Genomic DNA, 21032 nt, shown 5'->3' with positions numbered 1-21032 from the left:
CTAATTGCTGTCTTTCCCCCCACCACACCTCATAGAGATCAAACCTTCATCCTCCTCATAGGTTTGTTGGACAGATCATATACAATAAGGAATGCACAGTAGCCTGCAAAGTATTCCCTGCTTTACAAAGGCAAATGGCATTATCCCAAAGGGGAAAAAGTCACTCCTGCAGACAGGGATTTAGATACTGTCAAAACTTGAAAAAAAAAATTGTTAAGCAAACATTTATTGAAGTTCTTCTGTATTTCTCTGTGGATAAGGAAAGAAGAGACTGTGTAATAAGAGCTCAGAGTAAGTACAGGAAAGTTCAGAGAAGAAACCTAGAGGAGGGTCAGGAGGCCAAGGTGAGGGCTCTTCATTGAGCAGAATCTCCCTGTGTCTGAGAGTGACCATTTCGGGAAATCATCTACTTGAGGGATGACCAATTCCCTGGCTAATTTCTAGAATTAATTTGGGGGTGAGTGGGTTATTGGGGATTAATCCCAGAGGTGCTTTCTCAATGAGCTATATCCCAGCCCTTTTGTTTTGTTTTGGGACAGGGTCTTGCTAAGTTGCTGAGGCTGGCCTCAAACTTGTGTTCCTCCTGCCTCAGCTTCCTCAGTCACTGGGATTACATGCATATGCCACCACACAGAGCTCCTTAGCTGTTTTAACAAGTTCCCTGAAGGTCCCAATATGAACTATTCATGCTGGAAAAAAAAAAAAAAAAAAAAACCCTGAACACTCCCTGAAGTTTTAACTGTTGATTTAGCTTTATAATGGGCTTTTATTTTTTTTTTTTTCTTTTGTGAAAAATCCAAATAAAGGGAATGAGCTTGAGTTTTCTTGTTCATCAGAACTTTTCAAAGTTCATCTGCTTTGGCAAATACTTCCAGGAACATTCCACAAGGTCTTCCATTCTTGTAGGTAGCACAGCATGCAGTCTTTCTTGAAGACTCACAACCACAGGGACTAAAAGATAAGAACCAGGCAGAGAAAAAGCACAGCGCCACACCCTCTTCTCATCATGATGGACATCACTCATCACCCCTCCTATCAACTGACCCAGAATAAACGTCAAGTACTTGATTCTCGAGAACTCTGAAAGTAGACCCCATCGTCTCTGTGTGGGTTTCAAAGGGCCTTCTCTATATTTAGAAAATATCTGGCACACTATAAACTCATTTGATAAATACAGAACACATTTTAATTATTCCCACTTTTTAAAAGAACACTTTCTAATGTGCTTCTTTTATCTTCGCCACATCTCTGGGAAGATGATAGAAAAGAGAAATGATCAATGCCATTAAGTAAATTTAGTTCTCTCATATGGATTGAGACAGGGGGGAAAAAAAAGATTTTCCAGAGGAACTAAGGGCTCCTTTGCCACATCAGGACACCATTAGATGACGAAAATGGCCATCCTGGGAAGAAAGATTGGCTACATGTGAGCTCTCCAGATAGATCTGACAGCCACATCCTGAGTAAAACCAGACTTCCTGCTGGAGCTCAAAGACAGGAGACTGGGCACATTTTCTCCTATGAAAGTGCTTCCTCCTTACACAGTTCAGATAACGGCTCCCCCATATGGCAAAGCAGTGATCACTGTACCAACATTCCCTAAACAACCAGAAGACCATAGCAGCTGAAGAATGTCCCTTCTGACCTTCACCTCGTGCTCCCATGGTCAAGTGTCTGTGACACCCATCATGATGAACAAGGATAAAAACGAGCACTTCACACAAGTCTAGACGGCCTCATTTAGCAGCACCGAGAGTCAAAATGGCTGTAACAGAATGAAAAATCTCCAGAAAGCTGGAAATTTTTGAATTTTGCCCTTTTGTGGATTCTTCTGGCCATAATTTATAAGCATTAACATCTTTTTATATATAAAAACAAAGACAGACCTGGGATGCTCTTGTAAGCAGACATGCATGACCACCTTGACAGCTACCCCTGGCAGAAGGCAAGTATGATAGCAACCTGAAGCTAACATGGGCTCTAGAAGTATTCCAGTATTGTGAAGTAGAATAAAATGTAAAGAATCAGAGAAGTGTCTGCAAATGTTTGTGTACAGCAAGATAAGTATATTTGATCTCTTCTTCATGGAATATTCGTGATGTGGCCCAGGAGACTAGGAAAGTAACACGATAATAATAAACATCAATGAAAAACATGAATGAAATTACCAACTACATTAATGACTAATGCCAGAATTTACTGGTCAAAGTCCTTCCAAACCCGTACCTGACCAAGTAACCAGCTTTGTACTACTGATACCTAGCTGCCTTACTCTCTAGTCAGGTACAGAGGATGACCAACTACTCCAATATAAGGCTCTGTCAAAGACCACACCATTCATCAAGTACCAAATACCTTCAAAGACCCTGGAGATTCATGATCCTACTGAAGCAATCCTCAAAAACCAGCAAAATGTAAAGGCCTCCACATCCTTCCTTTCTCTCATAGTCACAAGCCAGGTCCTTATCTGATTCTCTTCTCCTTTGCTTTCCAAGTTCAATTAGGTGCCAAGGTTTTTCATGACTCTAACTCAAGGTCATTTCCCTCCTCTGCATTATTACCTCTACTGTACCTGATTCAGAGCCATCTTCTAAGACCATTTTAGATCCCACAATGAGACTAATCTTCCAAAGCCCAAGTAAAATTGCAGGATTCTTTTACTTCAAACTTCCTTTTATTAGTCTTTATTACAGAAAATTTCAAAAATATAAAAAGGGAGTGTTTTGTAAGAAACCCCCTTATCCAGCTTCAGTAATGATCACCTCACAGATGATCTCATTACTCTGTACCTCAACCCACTTCACTATTGTGAATTAAATCTCAGACATCACACACTTTCATCTGTAAATACCCCTCCTTCCAAACAACCACAGTGCAATCACCACAACCCGCCAAAACCAACCATCATTCGCTCAGACCATCAAGTTTCTAACCAACTTTAGCATTTGCACAAAACTATTGGAATCGGTTAATGAGTTTCTTAAGCTTTTTTTTAAAACTACAAGTTCTCCCTCTGTTGCTTTTATTTTCTATTTTGTGTGTGTGTGTGTGTTTATCATTACCCTGGTTTTCAACCAATCTTTCATGCCTATATTACCACTAGTCTTCATTTATATCAAGCTCCAATTGAATCATATCCTAAATGTGCATATGTTCACAGATTTCTTGATATTTCTCCCTACAATGCTAGTCCTTCTGAATGTGGACCAGACTTAGTGATTCACTTCTAATGAGCAGAATATTGTGGCAGTGAGGGTGTGCCTTCAACAGGACCACAAACTACATAGTCACTGTAGCTTTCCCCTGGCGCTCCTAGGCTGGGATCACTGACTTGGGGAGGGGCCAGCAGCCATGTCATGAAGACACTCTAACAGCCATTCGGAAAGGTCCACACAGAGAGAAGGGGAAGCTTCGTTCCAATAGCCAGTCTTGGAGCTGAGGCCTCCTTCTGAAAACCAAGGGTGTGAGCCGTGCTGTGGTGGACCCCCAGCTCAGCAGAGCTCCAGAAGACAGCTGCCCTGCTGATTGCTGGACTTGCAACCTCGGGAGAGACTCTGAGCCAGGGCTCCTAACCATGTGCCTCCTGGATTCCTGACACACAGACTGTCAATCAGTAAATGCTGCCTGCTAAGCTTCGAGCTGATTTGTTATACAGGAGATAATTAATACAGCCCGTGCTGTGATCTCACATCGCTGCCTCCTCCAGAAATGCACTGCTCGATTCTGTGTCTGAATTCAGCTGACTTTTCAAGCTCATAAACCACCTTCTCCAGAGGCCTCTCCTTGAACCTCCACTTCCCAAACACTCCAAAATCCAGAAACAGCCACTTCTTCCTTTGAGTCCCTACAGAACTTTGCTAGTATTCTGTTTTAAGTCAAGCACCTACAACCAAATTAGCCAAGGGTTAAACCAATCCGTCTAATATGTGTTATTCTAACAATCCAGTTTCACCAGCCCAAGCTGCCTCTCCAACATGCCAGGCCTCTTCTCCAGCTCTTCTTTATGCATGGTCCCTGCCCTCCCTCCTTCAGGCTCTTCCTTAAATGCCACTTGTCATCAGCGCCATTCCTCACAGTCTGTCTTAAGCCACTGCCCCTCTCCACCTGACACCCACCCAGCACTCTCCGGCCTCCACTGCCACAGCACATAACACAACCAGACGTGAATTTAATGACATCACTTGTCAGTGGTCTGGCCCTCTGTAGACTGTGCTCTTCAGGAAAGCAGGCACTGCGTCTGGCTGCTCAGTGGTCCCCAGGCCCTGGAACAGCACCCACTCTACAGGGAAATACGTGACAAAAACTTGCTGAACCAATGGTCAAGACCAAAGCACTTCACATGCCACGGGATGAATGTTAGCACTGACATTCTGGCATTTTAAGCAACTTTATTTTAAAGAGGCCTAATCAATCTTCCCTTTGTTAAAATAAACAACACCTTGAAAAACCCTAAAATAGGCAATGTTTTTTAAATAGAAGAAAAAGTGGCCAAAATGGGCCTATCCTAGGGACTCCTTGGCAGTTTGATTAAATACGATTTGAAATGATTGTGTCATTACCTAATTTGATCAATGGGCCAACATTGTCGATTCCTTTGTGCTCCTCTAAGGTTATAGATCACTTATTTCAAAATCTCCTTAAGAATAGGATTTAATTCTCCCTGCAGGGACCAAATAAAGACCTGTAATCTATAAAAGCATATTAAGTAAATCAGAATTGATAGCATCTTAGGCATCTCTTCTTACCCAAGAGCACACAGCAGGCACGCCCATGTACTCATGCCTACAATCCAGTACCATTAAAAGCATCTTGATTCAGCAGACGAAGTCTCCAGAGCAAATTACCTAATGACTTTTATTTTACCAAAGCCGAGTCAGAGCTGAAACCTTGGCCTCTTTGACTCACAACATTCTTGTCCAAACTACAACGTTGCTAGAAACAAGGAGAAGGAGAAGGGAGAGGATGAGAAAGAAGAGGAAGAAGAAAAGGAGAAAGAAGAGCAGGAAGAAGAAGGAGGAAAAGAAAGAAAAGCAAGAGGAGGAAGAGAAGAAATGTTGTTCTTTTATCTAAGAAATGGTTCTTACTAACAATCCATATTTATATATATATATATATATATATATATATATATATATATATATGTATGTATATGTGTGTGTACACACACACACACACATTGTGCATGTACATATACATATATATATATATATATACACATTGCACATATATATACATATATACACACACACACACATAGTAGACGGGCAGATTCAAAGAGTAGATGGTGATACTCGAGACTGACAATGTTGCTATAAATTACTTCACAGTTTATGTAAGTAATAACGGTAGAAAAAATACTTGCAATGCACAGTAATCTGACTCTCTTGATCGCCAAAGCATAGTTCAACATAGAATTGTTCTTTGTTTTTAAGATCAGAACAATGCTGGAAGGGAGATGTCTGGCTATGATATAATCAAAGCTTTATATCATTCCAAGGACACACAGTTATATTCATAATCTGGCACCAAAAAAAGCACTATTATCCTTTAAAGAAAGGGTGAGCAACTGCAGTTCATGGGCCAAATCCAGCCCTCAGCTTGTTTTTGTATGGCCCCTAAGAATGATTTTTACATGACCAAGAAAAACATCAAAAGAAGAATAATATTCCATGATGTGAAATTTATATGAAATTCGAATTTCACTGACCATAAGTGAAGTTTTTTTTTGGAACACCATACACAATGTCCTTCTCTAGCATTGTCTAGGCTGCTTTTCTGCTACAATGGCAGAACTGGGTAGCTCCAACAGAAACCATGGGTCCCACAAATCTGGAAATGTTTACTATCTAGTTCTTTGCAGAAAATATTTGCCAACTCTCTCCAATAGGGCCTACATGCTAGGACAAACTACCCATCTTCAAATCCTAACACTATCACTTATCAATTACCTATGTGACCTGAAACAAACCACTTACCCACTCTGAACTTCAGTTTTCTCATCTGTAAAGAAGGGTTGATAACAGTACCTACCTTACAGGGTCATTGTAAACTGCAAATTATTAATACATGTGGAGTATTTAAAACAGTCCCTCTCATATAGAATGTTCTTACTAAGTTTTAGTTAGACCTACCATTCCTTCTCTTAAGAGCTCCAGGATGAGTTTTCCAACTGAAATGCCAGCAAAGTGGTTAGACTTCCATCTAGCCCCCAAATTCATTTATTACAGTAGAACGGAAGTGCTATGAGAAAAGAAGAAATGAGACAAAAATGAAGAAAACAACAGAAAAAAAAAGAGAGAACCACGGGATGAATAAAAGGAGAAAGGAAAAAGTTCTAAGGACCCCACTGAGCAGGAACAGTAGGTGGCCAGTTCGAAGGGGAAGTATCAATTAGGATAATTTCATCTATAGCACCAGATTAAATAACCTCTGTGGGCTCACTGAATACTAAACACCCTGTGGAAATTGTCTCTATGTGGGGAAGAGCATTTGAAATTCCAAGCAAGTGACTTACACATGAACTGTTGGGTCAGTCCATTTTTAAGAAGGGGACTTCCTGTATTTTACATTCCTAGACAGGACAAGTGATAGTTGCAGTAAAATCTGCATCTTATTATTCACGTAGAGCAGCCCATCAAGAGGAGACAATTTGTGTAAGGACCCCATGCGTCCAAAGGGCTGTTTCTCATGCTGCTCACAGAAGGACAGGGATGATCTTTCTTCCCCAGAGTTCTCATCTTAATCAGCACAGTGCTTACTCCCTAACCCTAAGAAAAAAACCACATTCCATAAATAGAAAGCAAGCTCATTCACCAAAAATGGACCTGCCCTGCGTGGCAACTGGGAGGTAAGCACGGTGTTAAAAGAAGATACACTGAACCTGCTACTGAGGTTAAGGAATTATTTCCTTCCAAGGACTCACATTCACTTGAATACATTCTCTGTACAAAGCTGTGTTCCTACCTTTCCCATTATCTTTAAAAAATAATCATAGTTTCTCTTTCTCAGATTATTACTTCAAAACATTACAGCACAACACTCTCCCCTTAAAAAAAAAGAATTTCAAACTCACAACTCTGCCATAGTCAGGTATCCTTATTATTCTCTTCCAACACTGGTTATCCTGTTTATTGCTATGGTTCATACTTACGGTAAATTTGCCCTGCAAAAGCTAAATGCACATATCAAATAATTTTTTTAAGAGTCTTGATATGTAAGCCTGATGTGTAAACCCTTGAGGAAAGGAAAGAAAGACATTGTTATTCAAGTGATCTCTGCAAACTGCAGGAAAAAGAGAGTGATTAAGGTGTCCCTCATCCAGAGGCAAGAACAAAACACTCACTGAGAATGGATCTGCTGGGAGACTCCTACTGAAGGCTTTGGCTTGAGGGTCAAGGTCATCTGGGCCACAGGACTGACTCTTGGTAGAGGGTCTGCCTTCTTAGATGCAGTGTGCTTTACTGCTTGCTCAGGAGGAACCCAAGAGGAGGCAACCCCAGGATTCTGCCCTCCAAAGACTGGTGACGAGGTGTCCTGGGCAACTGTCGTCTCACAGGCTTTGCCCTTGGTCCCCGGTTTACACACACAGAGTTGAGGCCGGAGACACATCCCTCCATTCTGGCATGGTGGAACACAGCTTGCTGCAAAAAGATAACAGGAGACACAGCTTTGACTTCACTAATTCACAGTAGACTTCACTAATTCTTCTCAAGGGTTAACTGTAGCATCCTGATGCTCTTCAATAAAATAGAGCTAACCTTAAGCAGTGATGATGATGATGATGATGATGGCGACAATGATGATGAAGATGAAGGCAGCTAATATCTATTAATGGTGGCCTGGGTACCCAGCACCACTCAAACATATACCAACAAATTTGATTCCCCAGAAGCTGATTTTAGAAGATATCTGTTGCCCATTTTACAAATGAAGAAACAGACTTAAAGATTCAGTATTTTGCCAAAGATCACAGGATTGCTAGTAAATAGAAGAAGAGATGGGACTCAAACCCAAGTGAGCAGACCCCAAAGCCATTCTGTTTAATCATCTTACTACAACACCTCCCAGAAACACATCAGAAAACACAAGAAAATTTTTAGAAAATGTTCTGCTATTATTAAATTGTGTTCTGTGGCTTAAGTTTAAATTTCTTTTTAAATTTTTAAGTTTAAATTCTTTTGCCTAGACTTAAAAAAAAAAAAAATTACCAACCCCCAATAGTGCTCTCCAACAGACTTGCACAGGCCATCAGAGCTTGGAGAGATTATTTTAAATTTTTCAACCCACTCTTTTGACATATGAGAAAACAAAAAAGCAGAAAGATGGAGAATCACCTCTAGGTACCCACTAGTTTACATAATAATCCAGTGGACTGTACACCATCCCTAATTTTATAACAAAAGGCAGCCAAAAAGAAACAACTTCTTCATCTCCCGTTTGCTAAGATGCCTGAACTTTGAATCACCAGACTTTTGGCCAAGCAGCTATAAAGTTAGCAGGACCATGTGTCATAGGCAAGGTTAGTGGATTTGATCATAGGCAAGATCCCTTGGAGCTTAAATGTTGCTGACTTAAGTTTTATTAGGTAACGCCACAGTTCTCTGGGCATATTCAGGCCCCTTCTCTGTTTGTTCAAATACATGTATTACTACCCTCTCTTATCAGTCTACCTCTGACTTAAGCGCTTAGTCCTGAAGTCACACTACAAAATCTCTCATAGAATTCAACACCAGATACAGTCCACAAAACAATTACAAAATATGTAAGGGATGTGAACCACAGGAGACTCAGTTATTAAAAGCCAAATCACCAAAACTTAACCCTGAAATTTTCTATAAAAGAGAAGACACTTTTCCCATCTTACTACAGTATGATTCCAATTAGTTATAACAAACAATAAGAAATGGCCCTTGAGTGTCACAAGACCAGTGTGACAAATTTTCAACATGTTGGGAAGGATTTAAAAACAACGTTTTAACTGCAGCGAGCTCTCTAGGTGACCTTGGAGTAAGTCAATTAACCTTGGCCCCTGCACCTGTGTGTGTTTAGGGGCATCACAAGGACAGCAGCTGCTTGTTCTAAAACGGTCCCCATATTAGACTTCCAGAATTCAAATTCAAATTCAAAAGCTATGTATTTCCAGAATTCAAGATGCTTTTCTAACTGACCAAGCAAACCCTACTGCAGGATCTGAGATACTATGCTGGGGTCCCTGCTCAGCCATGATTATTTACGGATGAACTCCACCCAAGCAAACAGAAGCGGCCAGGAGCAAGGACTGGGCCACCCTTTCAACACTGTGCTTCTGCCAGAGATCACCCCCCAGGCATTCCCTGTGTACATTCCCTTCATACTTTCAATTAGAAACACGTTTCAGTTTAACATCTGAGAATGATTTCCGCTTCTCCTCCCTCCCAAGGTGTACTGCAAATGTCTACTAATCTACCAGGAAATCTGCACAGAGCAGCCTGCAGAGGCTGGCACCTAGGTGGGTGGATGCCAGTGACTAAAATCATCCAACATGCCACTCAATGTGCCAAGGACATGTCTTTAGAAGGATGTAAATGGATTAGAAATGTAAAGGGGAGTCTTTTTTTTTTTTTTAATTCTTCAAATTCTGCCTGTGGTAATGGGGCAGGGAGGACAGTAATAAAAGGGGAAAAAATACCCAAAATTCACTGTTTGCTACTGAAGAAAAAGAACATGCTGTATAACGGAATGGCTATGCCACCCTTCTGCAGGAAAGTTCTGAAGAAGAATGAGAAGAGAATTTTCTCTTCCACCTCTGCCACCCAGGCTCAGGCAGGATGCCCCTGGAGCATGCAGATGAATAGGGTTTGGCTTGAACAGGGGCACAGGTGACAGAAGCCCTAAGTGCCAAGACAAGCCCCTTATCTGACATGAGAGCGCAAAACTCATGTCCTCCAATCACACCATTTTTCCTGAAATCTTTGCCCCCCAGGCCTTAGTGCTACTTACAGGGCAGAAAGATGGGTGGTTCTCAAAGTCAGTGCCCAGACCACCACCACCAGCAGCACATTAGGAACACTTTGGAAATACACAGTCCTGGGCTGCCCCAGGGCCACCTAAATCCGAACCTGGAGCCCAGGAGTCTGTGAGTCCCCTCCAGGTGATTCAGATGCACCCTCCAGTTTGAGAACCACTGGCATACAACATTTGGAAACTGATGATCTTCCTCCAGCAGTTTTGAGGACTTATATTTTTATAATTGCGAGTTTAGTGTTTTTGCACTAGAATTGCTCTTATTTTATTACATTCTTGGCTATGATAAATGTGTGTGTTTTGTCAGACCCTTTTATTTTTAATGTAAAAGAGGGAATACCTCCTCAATGATCAAATTCCCAGGATCTCTATGGGTCCTTTCCAAAAGTCTATACATCTGTCACATCTACTTTGTGGCCAATGCAAAAATTTGTAGGTATTTACAAGAAAACTGTTATATTATAACTAAGGTGTTGAACTATAAAGAATATTATAAGTGATGTCGCAGAAGTACTTTTTAAATGGAGTTTTTCCCTATCTGTTGATTCTGCAAATACCTGGTCAGCTGTGTTTAGGCACAATCAGCTGGGGCTACATCAAGGTCTTATGGTGAGGCTGGGCACACACTGCCCAGGCTATGCTGCATGTTAGTATCATCTGGGGCATTTTAAAAAACTCCCCAAACCCAGGCCTAACTCCAGATTAATTAAATCAGAGTCTCTGGGGGGAGGGTCCCAGGCACTTTTTAAACTCCCAGATGATTGCAATCTTCAGCCAAGTCTGAGAAGCAGTAGTTAGGGAACAAATCCTACCCCAAACCTGCTGACAGGTCTTCCTAAAATGCTCTTTGAATCATGTTTGTTTTTTTTTCTCAAAAACTTATATTACATTTTTACTAACCATGGGATAATTTCAAAGTCCTATACATCTGGACTCAAAAACCCTTTCCACCCTCACTTCTACTGGTTCACCCCTGCATAAGCGCCCAGGTGCTCTAGAATTCTTGCCTCCTTGTCTCTGCAGACAGGGTGCCCTGTTCAGGAACACATGCCCTTCAATTCCAGTCCCCAAGTGCTTTTCTTCTCTGTTTTTCCCAAATGCCTGCCCACCCCTACCAGGATCTTGGCACCATCTGAGCTCCTGTCCCACTTTTATCATTCATTTCACATTCACATGTGCTGTGGCATGTTAAATCTTTTTTTTTTTTACAGTTATCTCTTATTTACCAACTAGATTATCAAGTGTGAGGTCAATTAAATGGCAGAACATTCTGTACCTAGGATAGGATTCTGAGATTCATTATTGACTAATTCCAAATGATGCTGGGATTTCAAGGCATGGCCAAGGGAATGGTAGTCAATGACTTTTATTTCATTATATAATAAGATCTATACCTCCAGATGTGGTTTGCATGGTACTCACTTGAACACTCTCCAATCCAAAGCAGATGTTTTCCAACAAAATTAATATTCAAATATACACTAAAAACACACAAGGTCTGCAGTGAAATTTAACAGTATATGACAGTTACTTATTATAGAAACAGTTTCAGAAGCCCATTTCCAATGTGTTCCAGAAGAACTCTGAAGGGGGAACAAACTGGTTAAAGACAAAGAGAAAAGAACATCATAACTAACTGGTAGGAGCCGTGACAGGTTACTAAACCTCCAATACAGAAGCACCTTGAGGGAGCTAGCCTGAGAAGTTCAGTGCAGCAGAAAAAACGAGAGAGCTTCTGAGAAATACTCAGTTTGTGGACATGAACAAGAAAAGGAGGGGGAAACCAACAATTAATTCAGAGGACAATCCTAGGCCAGGACTTCTGCTCAAGAAACCACAGAGAATTAACCCCCTCACTGCCTTCCTCCCTCCCAAACACAAAGCAATGGCAAAATTATAGTTTTACATGTAAAAAGTCATGATGGAATAACTGTCGCAAACAAGTCTTCTTGTCATACACAGCAAGAAGGCTAGATGGAAGATAGAAAACATCTGTTTGTAACGCTGGACACCTGGCAGCACAAGACTGATTCCCAAGAGAAAGGAATCCATGAGATGCAGAAGAGCACTCTGTGGACCACAGACCCGGGTGGAGCGCAATGGCTTCGCCCAGCAGAGGAGACAGAGACCTGCCTCAGGAGGCTAAGCAGCTGGAATTGCAGGGCTGAGTATTGGAGAGAAGGGACCTGCACGCAGAGGCAGAGGCAGAGGCAGCCCAACACCTGCAAAGCATCTCCATGAGTCTCTGCCTGATATGAAACAACAGAGGCACCAGGTAAGGTCCGGCAACCACCACCCAGGACCTGGGGGCTGCAAATTCCCACAGCTACTCCAGGGCACAGGCCTAGTTCTGAGCAGCTGGGGTCATGACACGTAGGAGAGGGCCCAGAAGTAACCACCTTTCCAAAGCATAGTATTACTTCAAAATCAGACAAGAACAGTGCCCAGAAAGAAAATGAACACACAAAATTAAAATTACAAATACAGGTGCAAAATATCCACGTAAAACATTAGTAAATTGGATATATCAGTATTTAACAGAAAAGCAAGCAGAATTTATTCCAGAAATACAAATATGTCTCTAATCTTAGCAGATATATCAGTGTAATTCCCCATGTTAAAAAAGCAGATGAGAATTCAACTCAAGGAATGCAGAAAAAGCTTCCAATAAAATTCATCACTTATTCATGATAGCAAATAAGAACTATTAGCCAACTATGAATACAAAGGGCCTTCCTGATAAACAGTATCTACAGCAAACCCCACAAAAAAAACCCACAGCAAATATTACAATAGCAAATATTATAAAGTGCTTAGAAAAATCCCTGTAAAGTTGAAAACAAATCTAAATACTCATAATAACCTCTAATAGTCCATGTGGCATTGTAGGTCCCAGGCAACAGGACACAACAAGGAGAATAAAAGGCCTAAGTGCTAGAAAGGAAAAAACAAATGTATCCTTAGGTGTAATTCTCCTAATTTTCTACATATTTACCAAAAAAGCCTACAAACAATTATAGCTGATTAAAAAAAAAAAAGTCAGCAAGGTTCCCACCTATTGGATTACTGGATTAGCCTAGAAAAAATAATATTATTCCTGTAACAATGAATATGCAATTAAATGTATGTAGTGGGGGAAAAAAAGACACAATTCCCAAGGGCAACACTAATTATAGGTATCTAACATAAATCTAACAAAAGATATTCAAGACTTTCGAAAGAAATTACAAAGCATTTAAGCACAAAAAATATCTGAATAAATACCAAGGTATAGTATATGTGGATTATAAGATTTAATTCTGACAGACACAAGTCTCTCCAAATCTTTCTATAAATTTGAATTCCAATTAAAATCTTAATGACTTTCTCAGAAAAATTAACAAGCCAATCCTAAAATTAATAATGGCACACTCACAGGCTAAGAATGATCAAAACAATGCCAAAAAAAAAAAAAAAAAAAAAGATCATGGGGAAAGTCTGCCCTGCCAAATATTAAGATCTATTATGAAGTTAAAACAATTTAACTTCATTTCAACTCATAGTACACATATACAGCACCATTTTTCATGTCTCTCATTATACACAAGTAGAGTCACACCATTGGTGTCTTTATACATGTACTTAGGGTAATGAAGTCCATCTCATGCCAACATCTTTCCTGCCCCCATGCCCCTCCCTTGCCCTCTCTTCCCTTTGCCCTATCTAAAGTTCCTCCCATGCTCCACACAAGGGACTGGCAAAAAGTCTGTTTCCATCAAGTGTTAGCAAAGATGTAGGGAAATGGGAACATTTATATACTACTCTGTCCACCTCTGCAAAAAAAAAATGTGGCAGAATCTAGTAGTCATCAAGTGAAACTGTCAATTTCAATTTGAAGCCGGCATGTACTCAAGAAGACATACACAGAAATATTCATCTGGATACAATGACGAATATGGGCACCTGTCAGTGAAAATATGAACAAACCGTCATATGTTCACACAGTAGTTAAAATCATGATCCAGGTCTGTACCAAGCAACATGGAGAGATCTTGACAATAATGCTGGCTGAGGAAAGAAAATTATAGGATGCTACTTTATAATACTCTTATTTATACTATAGTAACTGCCCTCACCAATTTAAAAACAATACCATGTGTTTTTACAAATACTTATGAAATCAACAGAAGTATAAAAAATATGTACTGAAGCCGCCAAGTTTATGTCAGTAATCACCTCTAGGAAGGAAGCAGAATGATGCAAAGAAAAGATGACACTGTATGAGCATATTTGTTTCTTTAAAAAAATGGGTGGCAAATATGATAAGAAGACACCCATTAACTATGGGCCATAGATACACGGATGGCTACTATTGTATCTTTTGTACTTTTCAACTTTTCAAAATAAAAAAAGAATTCTTTTTTTTTAAGTAATCAAATAAAAAGCAAATTGGAAATGCAGGAGTTAATCCCTGTTCCTCATCACAGGGTGAAGGTGTAATAATGCAATGGGGTCAGCCGAAAGTGGTAGAAAGTGCCACTAAGAAGATGTACCCACAGGGCTTGCAGAAAAACACTGACATGAAGACCCTGCAGATTTGGCAACAAAATCCTGTTCCATCCCGATCTACCAGGCTAGCCATATGAAAACATTCTTTCATCATTTGAAACAGTCAAAATTGAATGTATTCTCAGCTAGGTGCAGTGGCCTATAATTCCAGTTACTAGGGAGGCTGAGGCAGAAGGATCATGTGAGTTAAAACCCAGCCTCAGCAACTTAGCAAGACCCTAAGCAACTTAGTGAGACCCTGTCTCTAATAAAATATATAGCAGCACAATTCAAAATAGCTAAACTGTGGAACCAACCTAGATGCCCTTCAATAGATGAATGGATAAAAAAAAATGTGGCATATATACACAATGGAATATTACTCAGCAATAAAAGAGAATAAAATCATGGCATTTGCAGGTAAATGGTTGGAGTTAGAGAAGATAATACTAAGTGAAGTTAGCCAATCCCAAAAAACCAAATGCCGAATGTTTTCTTTGATATAAGGAGGCTGATTCATAGTGGGATAGGGAGCGGGAGCATGGGAGGAATAGACGAACTCTAGGTAAGGCAGAGGGGTTGGAGGGGAAGAGAGGGGGTATGGGGTAATTAATGATGTTGGAATATGGTGATCATTATTATCCAAAGTACAGGTATGAAGACACAAATTGGTGTGAGTATACTGTGTATACAACCAGAGATATGAAAAACTGTGCCCTATATATGTAATAAGAATTCTAATGCATTCTGCTGTCATATATAAATAAAAAAGGGGGATAGCTGAGGATGTGGCTCAGTGGTTAAGCACTCCTGGGTTCAATCACTGGTACCAAAAAAAAAAAAAAAAAGAGTTAATTCTCTATTTTTTGCCCCAAATGGTAAACAATCTCAGATTTCTTCCCCATTTGAATCTACTCCAGTTTGACAAGTTGATCCGAAAGTTGTTTAAAAGTTCAGTGACTGTATTTTTAGGAAGCAACCCATGCCCTAAAGCTCAGCCTCCATCGCTTTTAATTCTAAAAACGTAACCCTTGGTTATATTTAAAACTTGTCCCAGCCCACACAGTGAAAACAGAGTGACTCTCTGCCCTTTGCCTTTCTCTCCAAACAAGTTGCAGCATGTCTACCACATGTGTCCTGGGGCGAAATGTGAGTCGAGCTGTGTCTTCCATGATCAGAGACAGCAGGTGAGAAACGGCTCTGCTGTGCGGGTCTTCACAGCAATGCCCAGCTGCCCTTTGAAGTTACTCAATAACAAGAGAGTGATATCAGATCACAGGAGACAGAGCATGAGGTCACACAATTGCATCTACTCTTAACTGTCCGCTCCTTGTGGCAAACCCAAATAAATGTTGTACTTGTGTTGTAGCTGTCTCTTGGTCAGCTTCCTCCAAAACCCCCATGGAGAAAAACAAATTGTTCATTATTCCAGAAGACTGGACGGAAAAGGCATTGTGATATTTTGGTAGTTTTTTCTCCCGGAATAATGAAGAATTCCACATTTGTGAATTTTCTAGATAGACCAACTATGCCTGAATAACTTTATGGGGTTTTGATTATTATGCACTGAATAACCTTTATGGGGTTTTGATCATTATAAAAATCCATTTGAAATACTTTAGGGGTATGGGGGTGTATGGGGGTGTTTACTTTCATTGTTTTCTTCTTCCTCTAAATTAGACTTTCTACCACTTTTTTCTATACCTTTTGCTTTTCTAATCTACAGTAATGATTTCACCAAGCAAATGGCTGAGCACAGCATGAATTACATAGAATACACATCACAAAGGTCCTGTGCAGAAGCTATGGCTCTATGCAGGAGTTTAAAGCCTTTATGTCAAGTGCTCAGCCCCCATCTACCTAATTCTCCAAGATCTGTGTTCTGGAAGGCTGAGGTTCTCTAAGCCTGAGCTCAGCAGGAGTATTACCATGTGATTTAATTTAAAGTAGGCAGTCAGCTGGGGCCAAACAAGATGCCATCAACAACTGTAAAATCACTCACAGAATATAACATAATTAAATCATGTCATGTAATGAAAAACAACCAACAATTTTTCTGGATTCTGTTTCTGGCCCTTTTACAAAGTTTCCTTTTTTTTAAAGTCACAGAAAGTTAATGAAAAAAAAAAAAAACAAAGTTAAAGATCTACAGTTAAGACTATATAAACATTGAGTATTTAAACATTGAATATTTAATTTTAAAAGTAGCAAAAGTAAGAAGGGAAAAATAAACCAGAAAAAAAATGCTATTCTATAGAAGAAAATTAATAAAGTTGCCTTTAACAAAGTAAGACCAAAATCAAAAAAGAAAAAAGGACTAAAAAGACAGTTAAAATAAAGAAAAATGCAATTAGTAAATAAATATGTACACTAATGTCCATATTCATGAAGTCATCCAAAGAAATACAACCTAAAAACAAGAAGATACCTTATGACTACTTGATTTTTTAAAAAAACATGTAAAAATATTAATACAAATTGCCACCAAGGTAGGAGTAGAATGATACAAGCCTTTTAGAAAGCATTTTAACCATATGCTCCTAATATTTCAGTAGCCTAATTTCCAGAAATGCATCCCAGTAATCAAAAAGGAAACAATTATGCACATATACAGGTCCAGGCATCCACAGCAGCATACCAACAAAAAAATTTCAAAAGAACCACACGGGTGGAGCAAAATATGGTGTTTTATACCCATTCAAAATTAGAATTACAAACTGAATTACAAACTTTTATGCATTAAAGATATTGTATTAAATTTCTTCTGGTATGTGTACAAGGCATATATGAAACATAAATGAATTTTACGTTTAGACTTGTATTCAGTTCCCAGGGTGTATCATTATGTATATGCAAACATTCCAAAATCTGAAAAATGCCAAAATCCAAGACATTTTTGGTCCCAGATATTTTGGATAAGGGATACTCACCCTGTACACAAACTTAACTAAAAGCCTAATTTTGGAGGAGACTCTTGAAGCCAAGAGCTGAGTCTCAGTCAATGACAGGAGCTGGGCTTCAATCACAGGCAGCTGATTCAAATGAGGCAAAATGCCAAGCTGGACCGATTAAGCTGTCTCTGTACCTCACTTCTGCTTTCTGTCCACAAAGGCTGCCTGCCCGTGTTGCAGACAGTTCTTAGAAGTTGTGCTGATTCTGAGGACTGTCTGATTTGCAAATCATTCTTCACACAATTAAACTTAACTAAGTTGAACTCATCTGTTTTGATTTTAACACTAACAGCAGTATAATTGTACTTCATGTATGCACGTTAGTACGTACACGGGTGGATGAGGAATACAAGTGTTTGGCAAATCTTAGGTTTTACAGGCTAAACTATTATCACAAGGCCAGTATTGTTATATCTGATATCCTTATAGCTCATTGGAAGGAAGAGAATATATTCCCAAATAATTCATCTTTAAATTTGCTTTAGTACCATCTATGTTATCTTCATTCATTATGCACACATTGAGGCTCTACTTAAATACTAGCATTATGCCAAGAACTGAGGATAAAAAGATGGAGGCAAATTTCTTGATCTGAAGATCAGAGTCCATTAGAGAAGGCAAAAAAACAAAAAAAAAAGTTATAGAGGGAAAAATGTTATAGGGGAAAAAACATGTTGTAATAAGGAAGGTTTAGAAGGAGAAATGATGGGCCCTAAGTGGACAATCAACCAATATTTGTTAATTACTATATTCAAGAGTTCAAAAAGGATACGAAGAATCATTAGAAATGGTTTGCTTCCTTGAAGAACTACTACCTAGTTGAAGACAGAAAATCTAAAACTGTAACCATCCACCAACCTGCCCAAGCGCATCTGCAGGAGCAGGCAGGGGTGAGATGGAGCTGGGCTCTGGGGAGCACAGGTCTGAGTCTGAGGCCAACCTCACTCCCCCACCCCCAGCTCTGTGCTCTTGGGCAAATTGCCAAGTTTGACTTGTGCCTTAGTCAGCCATTCAACAAAACTCTTTGCCCTGAGGGTAGAACTGGAGACAGGAAAACAACCTCTCTATCCTATGACCTCACAGCCCAGCTTAGAAGACCAAGCGAGAAGTGATCATAACTAGGATGAGGCTTTCTGAAAGAGAACAGTGCATAATGGCGCGCAGCGGGGCTTAGGGTGTTAGAGAAGACCTAAGACTCTGAACTTAACAAAGAGACCCGAGAGACAAGAGAAATAACATATAGACCTGGCCTCAGAACATGAGGCCAAAAATTAGTAGTAAAAACTGCAAAAGTATTCGGGGGTGGTGGCACACACCTGTAACCCCAGCTACCAAGGAGGCTGAGGCAGGAGGATCACCCACGGGAGGCCAGTCTGTATAACTTAGTTAAGAATCTGTTGCACCAATCTGCAAAGCAGTATGGAGATTCCTTAGAAAACTTGGAATGGAACCACCATTTGACTCAGCCTATACCCAAAGGACTACAGCATACTACAGTGACAGCCACTTCAATGTTTAACAGCAGCTCAATTCACAATTGCTAAACTGTGGAACCAACCTAGATGCCCCTCAATAGATAAATGGATAAAGAAACTGTGGTACATATACACAATTAAATATTACTCAGTATTAAAAGAGAATAAAAATATGGAATTTGCAGATAAATGGATGGAGTTGGAAAACATCATGCTAAGTGAAATAAACCAATCCCAAAAAAGCAGGGGCCAAATGTTTTCTCTGATAAGTGGATGCTAATCCATACAAGGGGGAGGGGAGTGAAGGAACTTTGGATGAGGCAAAAGGAAGTGGGGGAGGGGGCAAGATGGTAGAATGAGATGGACATCATTACTCTAGGTACATGTATGATAGCATGAATGGTATGACTCTACTTCATGTACAACCAGAGAAGCAAAAAATTCTGCTCCATTTGTGTACAATGAATTGAAGAGCTTTCTACTGTCATGTATAACTGATTAGAACTTTAAAAAAAAAAAAAAAAAAAAAGATCCTGTTGCAAAAAAAAAAAAATCTTTTTAATTTTTAAAGGGCTGGGGATGTAGCTCAGGGGTAGAGCACTTGCTTAGCATGAACAAGGCTGTGGATTTATCCCCAGGAGCAAAAAAATCCTGCCACAAAATGATTAAAGATTTATGTTTCTTAAGAGATCAGGGTGGGAGGCAGGATAATATTCTTACAAATATGTGTGTAAGTATAAATTAGATTTGGACACCTCTAAACATTATATAAATGAGATCTAAATTTATGGGGGAAATGAGTCTAGTAATCTGGTACAGTATGGTTTAGCGTGACCACAAGAACACTATTCTGTAAAATGGAAACCCACATTGATGCCCACCATATTGGTTTGCCAGGGCTGCCATGACAAAGTACCAAGGACAGAGTGACTCAATAACGAGAGCTATTTTTTTTACAATTCTTGAAGCTAGACATCCAAGGTCAAGCTGCTGGCAGGCTTGGTCTCTTCTGAGGCCTCACTCCTTGGCTTGTATGTGGCCATCTTCTCCCTGTCTTCCCTCAGTCTTTCCTCTGTGTCTGTCTTTGTCCAAATTTCTTCTTATAAAGTCCCCGGTCATATTAAACCAAGGCCACCCCAGTGAACTCATGTTAACTTAACTACCTCTCTAAAGACCCTGTTCCAAAAACAGTCACATTCTGAGGTCCTGGGGACTAGGACTTTGCTGTGGTTTGAACATGGTTGGAGTGTGTCTCCCAAAGGTCCATATGTAGGAAGCTTGGTCCTCAGGGTGGCGACACTGAGACCCAGCAGAACCTTTAAGGGGTGGAGCCTGGAAGGAGGTCATTAAGTGGGCGGGGCATCACCCTAGAAGGGAAGTTCTCTTAGAACCTTCCTTAGTTCCCACAAGAGCTCCTCCCTGCTCTCTGGCCCTCTCATACCTGCACCATGAGGCCTTTTGCCAGAGACCAAACAAATGGGGCCACCCAATCTTAGACTTTCAGCCTTCAAAACCATGAGTCAAATAAACCTCTTTTCTTTATACATTACTCAGCCTCAGCTTTCTGTTATAGCAACACAAAATGGACTAACATGGACTCCAACATGGATTTGGGGGCAACGTAATTCTGCCCCTAACATCTATCATCACCATTCAGAATGTTCTGGTCAACCGGGGGTAATATGTAGAAGAAACTGTGCAGTGAGACAATCTCACTGTGGAGGGGGGTGTGCACTGGCACAGATGTTCTGAAAAACAGTGGGCCATCTGTTAGGATTAAGCCCTAAAAACATCCCGTGTGTCTTATCATTTGTAACACAGGAAATTTTATGTCCAAATATGTCCACTGCAGTATTACATGTAAAGTAGAGGTAAAAGTTAGAATCGTCCTGCCCATAAAACAAATAGAGAAGAGATAAAAATCACAGAATGTGATAGTCCGTAAAAGCAATGTTTAAAAAGACTTCAATGACATGAAATAATGCTTATGATGCAAAAAAAAAGTTTCCTACTTCCTTGTGAACTCACTCCAATCAGCCTTGGCCACCCACCTTTCCACTGATTCTGACATCGTCAG

General features: G+C 40.1%; 1 protein-coding gene across 4 annotated transcripts in view; it reads right to left on the bottom strand.

Moving 5' to 3' along the window:
- Ltbp1 (latent transforming growth factor beta binding protein 1) overlaps positions 1 to 21032 on the bottom strand; it is a 401517-nt gene that overhangs the window by 343016 nt on the left and 37469 nt on the right. For all 4 annotated transcript variants that reach the window (XM_027933415.2, XM_071601479.1, XM_071601480.1 and 1 more), the window contains exon 3: positions 7343 to 7640. In XM_027933415.2, coding sequence (XP_027789216.2) covers positions 7343 to 7640 — 298 coding nt within the window. The remainder of the gene's footprint in view (positions 1 to 7342; positions 7641 to 21032) is intronic.

Source organism: Marmota flaviventris, chromosome 14 (genome assembly GCF_047511675.1).
Source record: "Marmota flaviventris isolate mMarFla1 chromosome 14, mMarFla1.hap1, whole genome shotgun sequence".
Classification (NCBI taxonomy): Eukaryota; Metazoa; Chordata; class Mammalia; order Rodentia; family Sciuridae; genus Marmota; species Marmota flaviventris.
The sequence above is the reverse complement of the archived record's forward strand: the minus strand, read 5'-3'. Positions and strand labels throughout refer to the sequence as shown.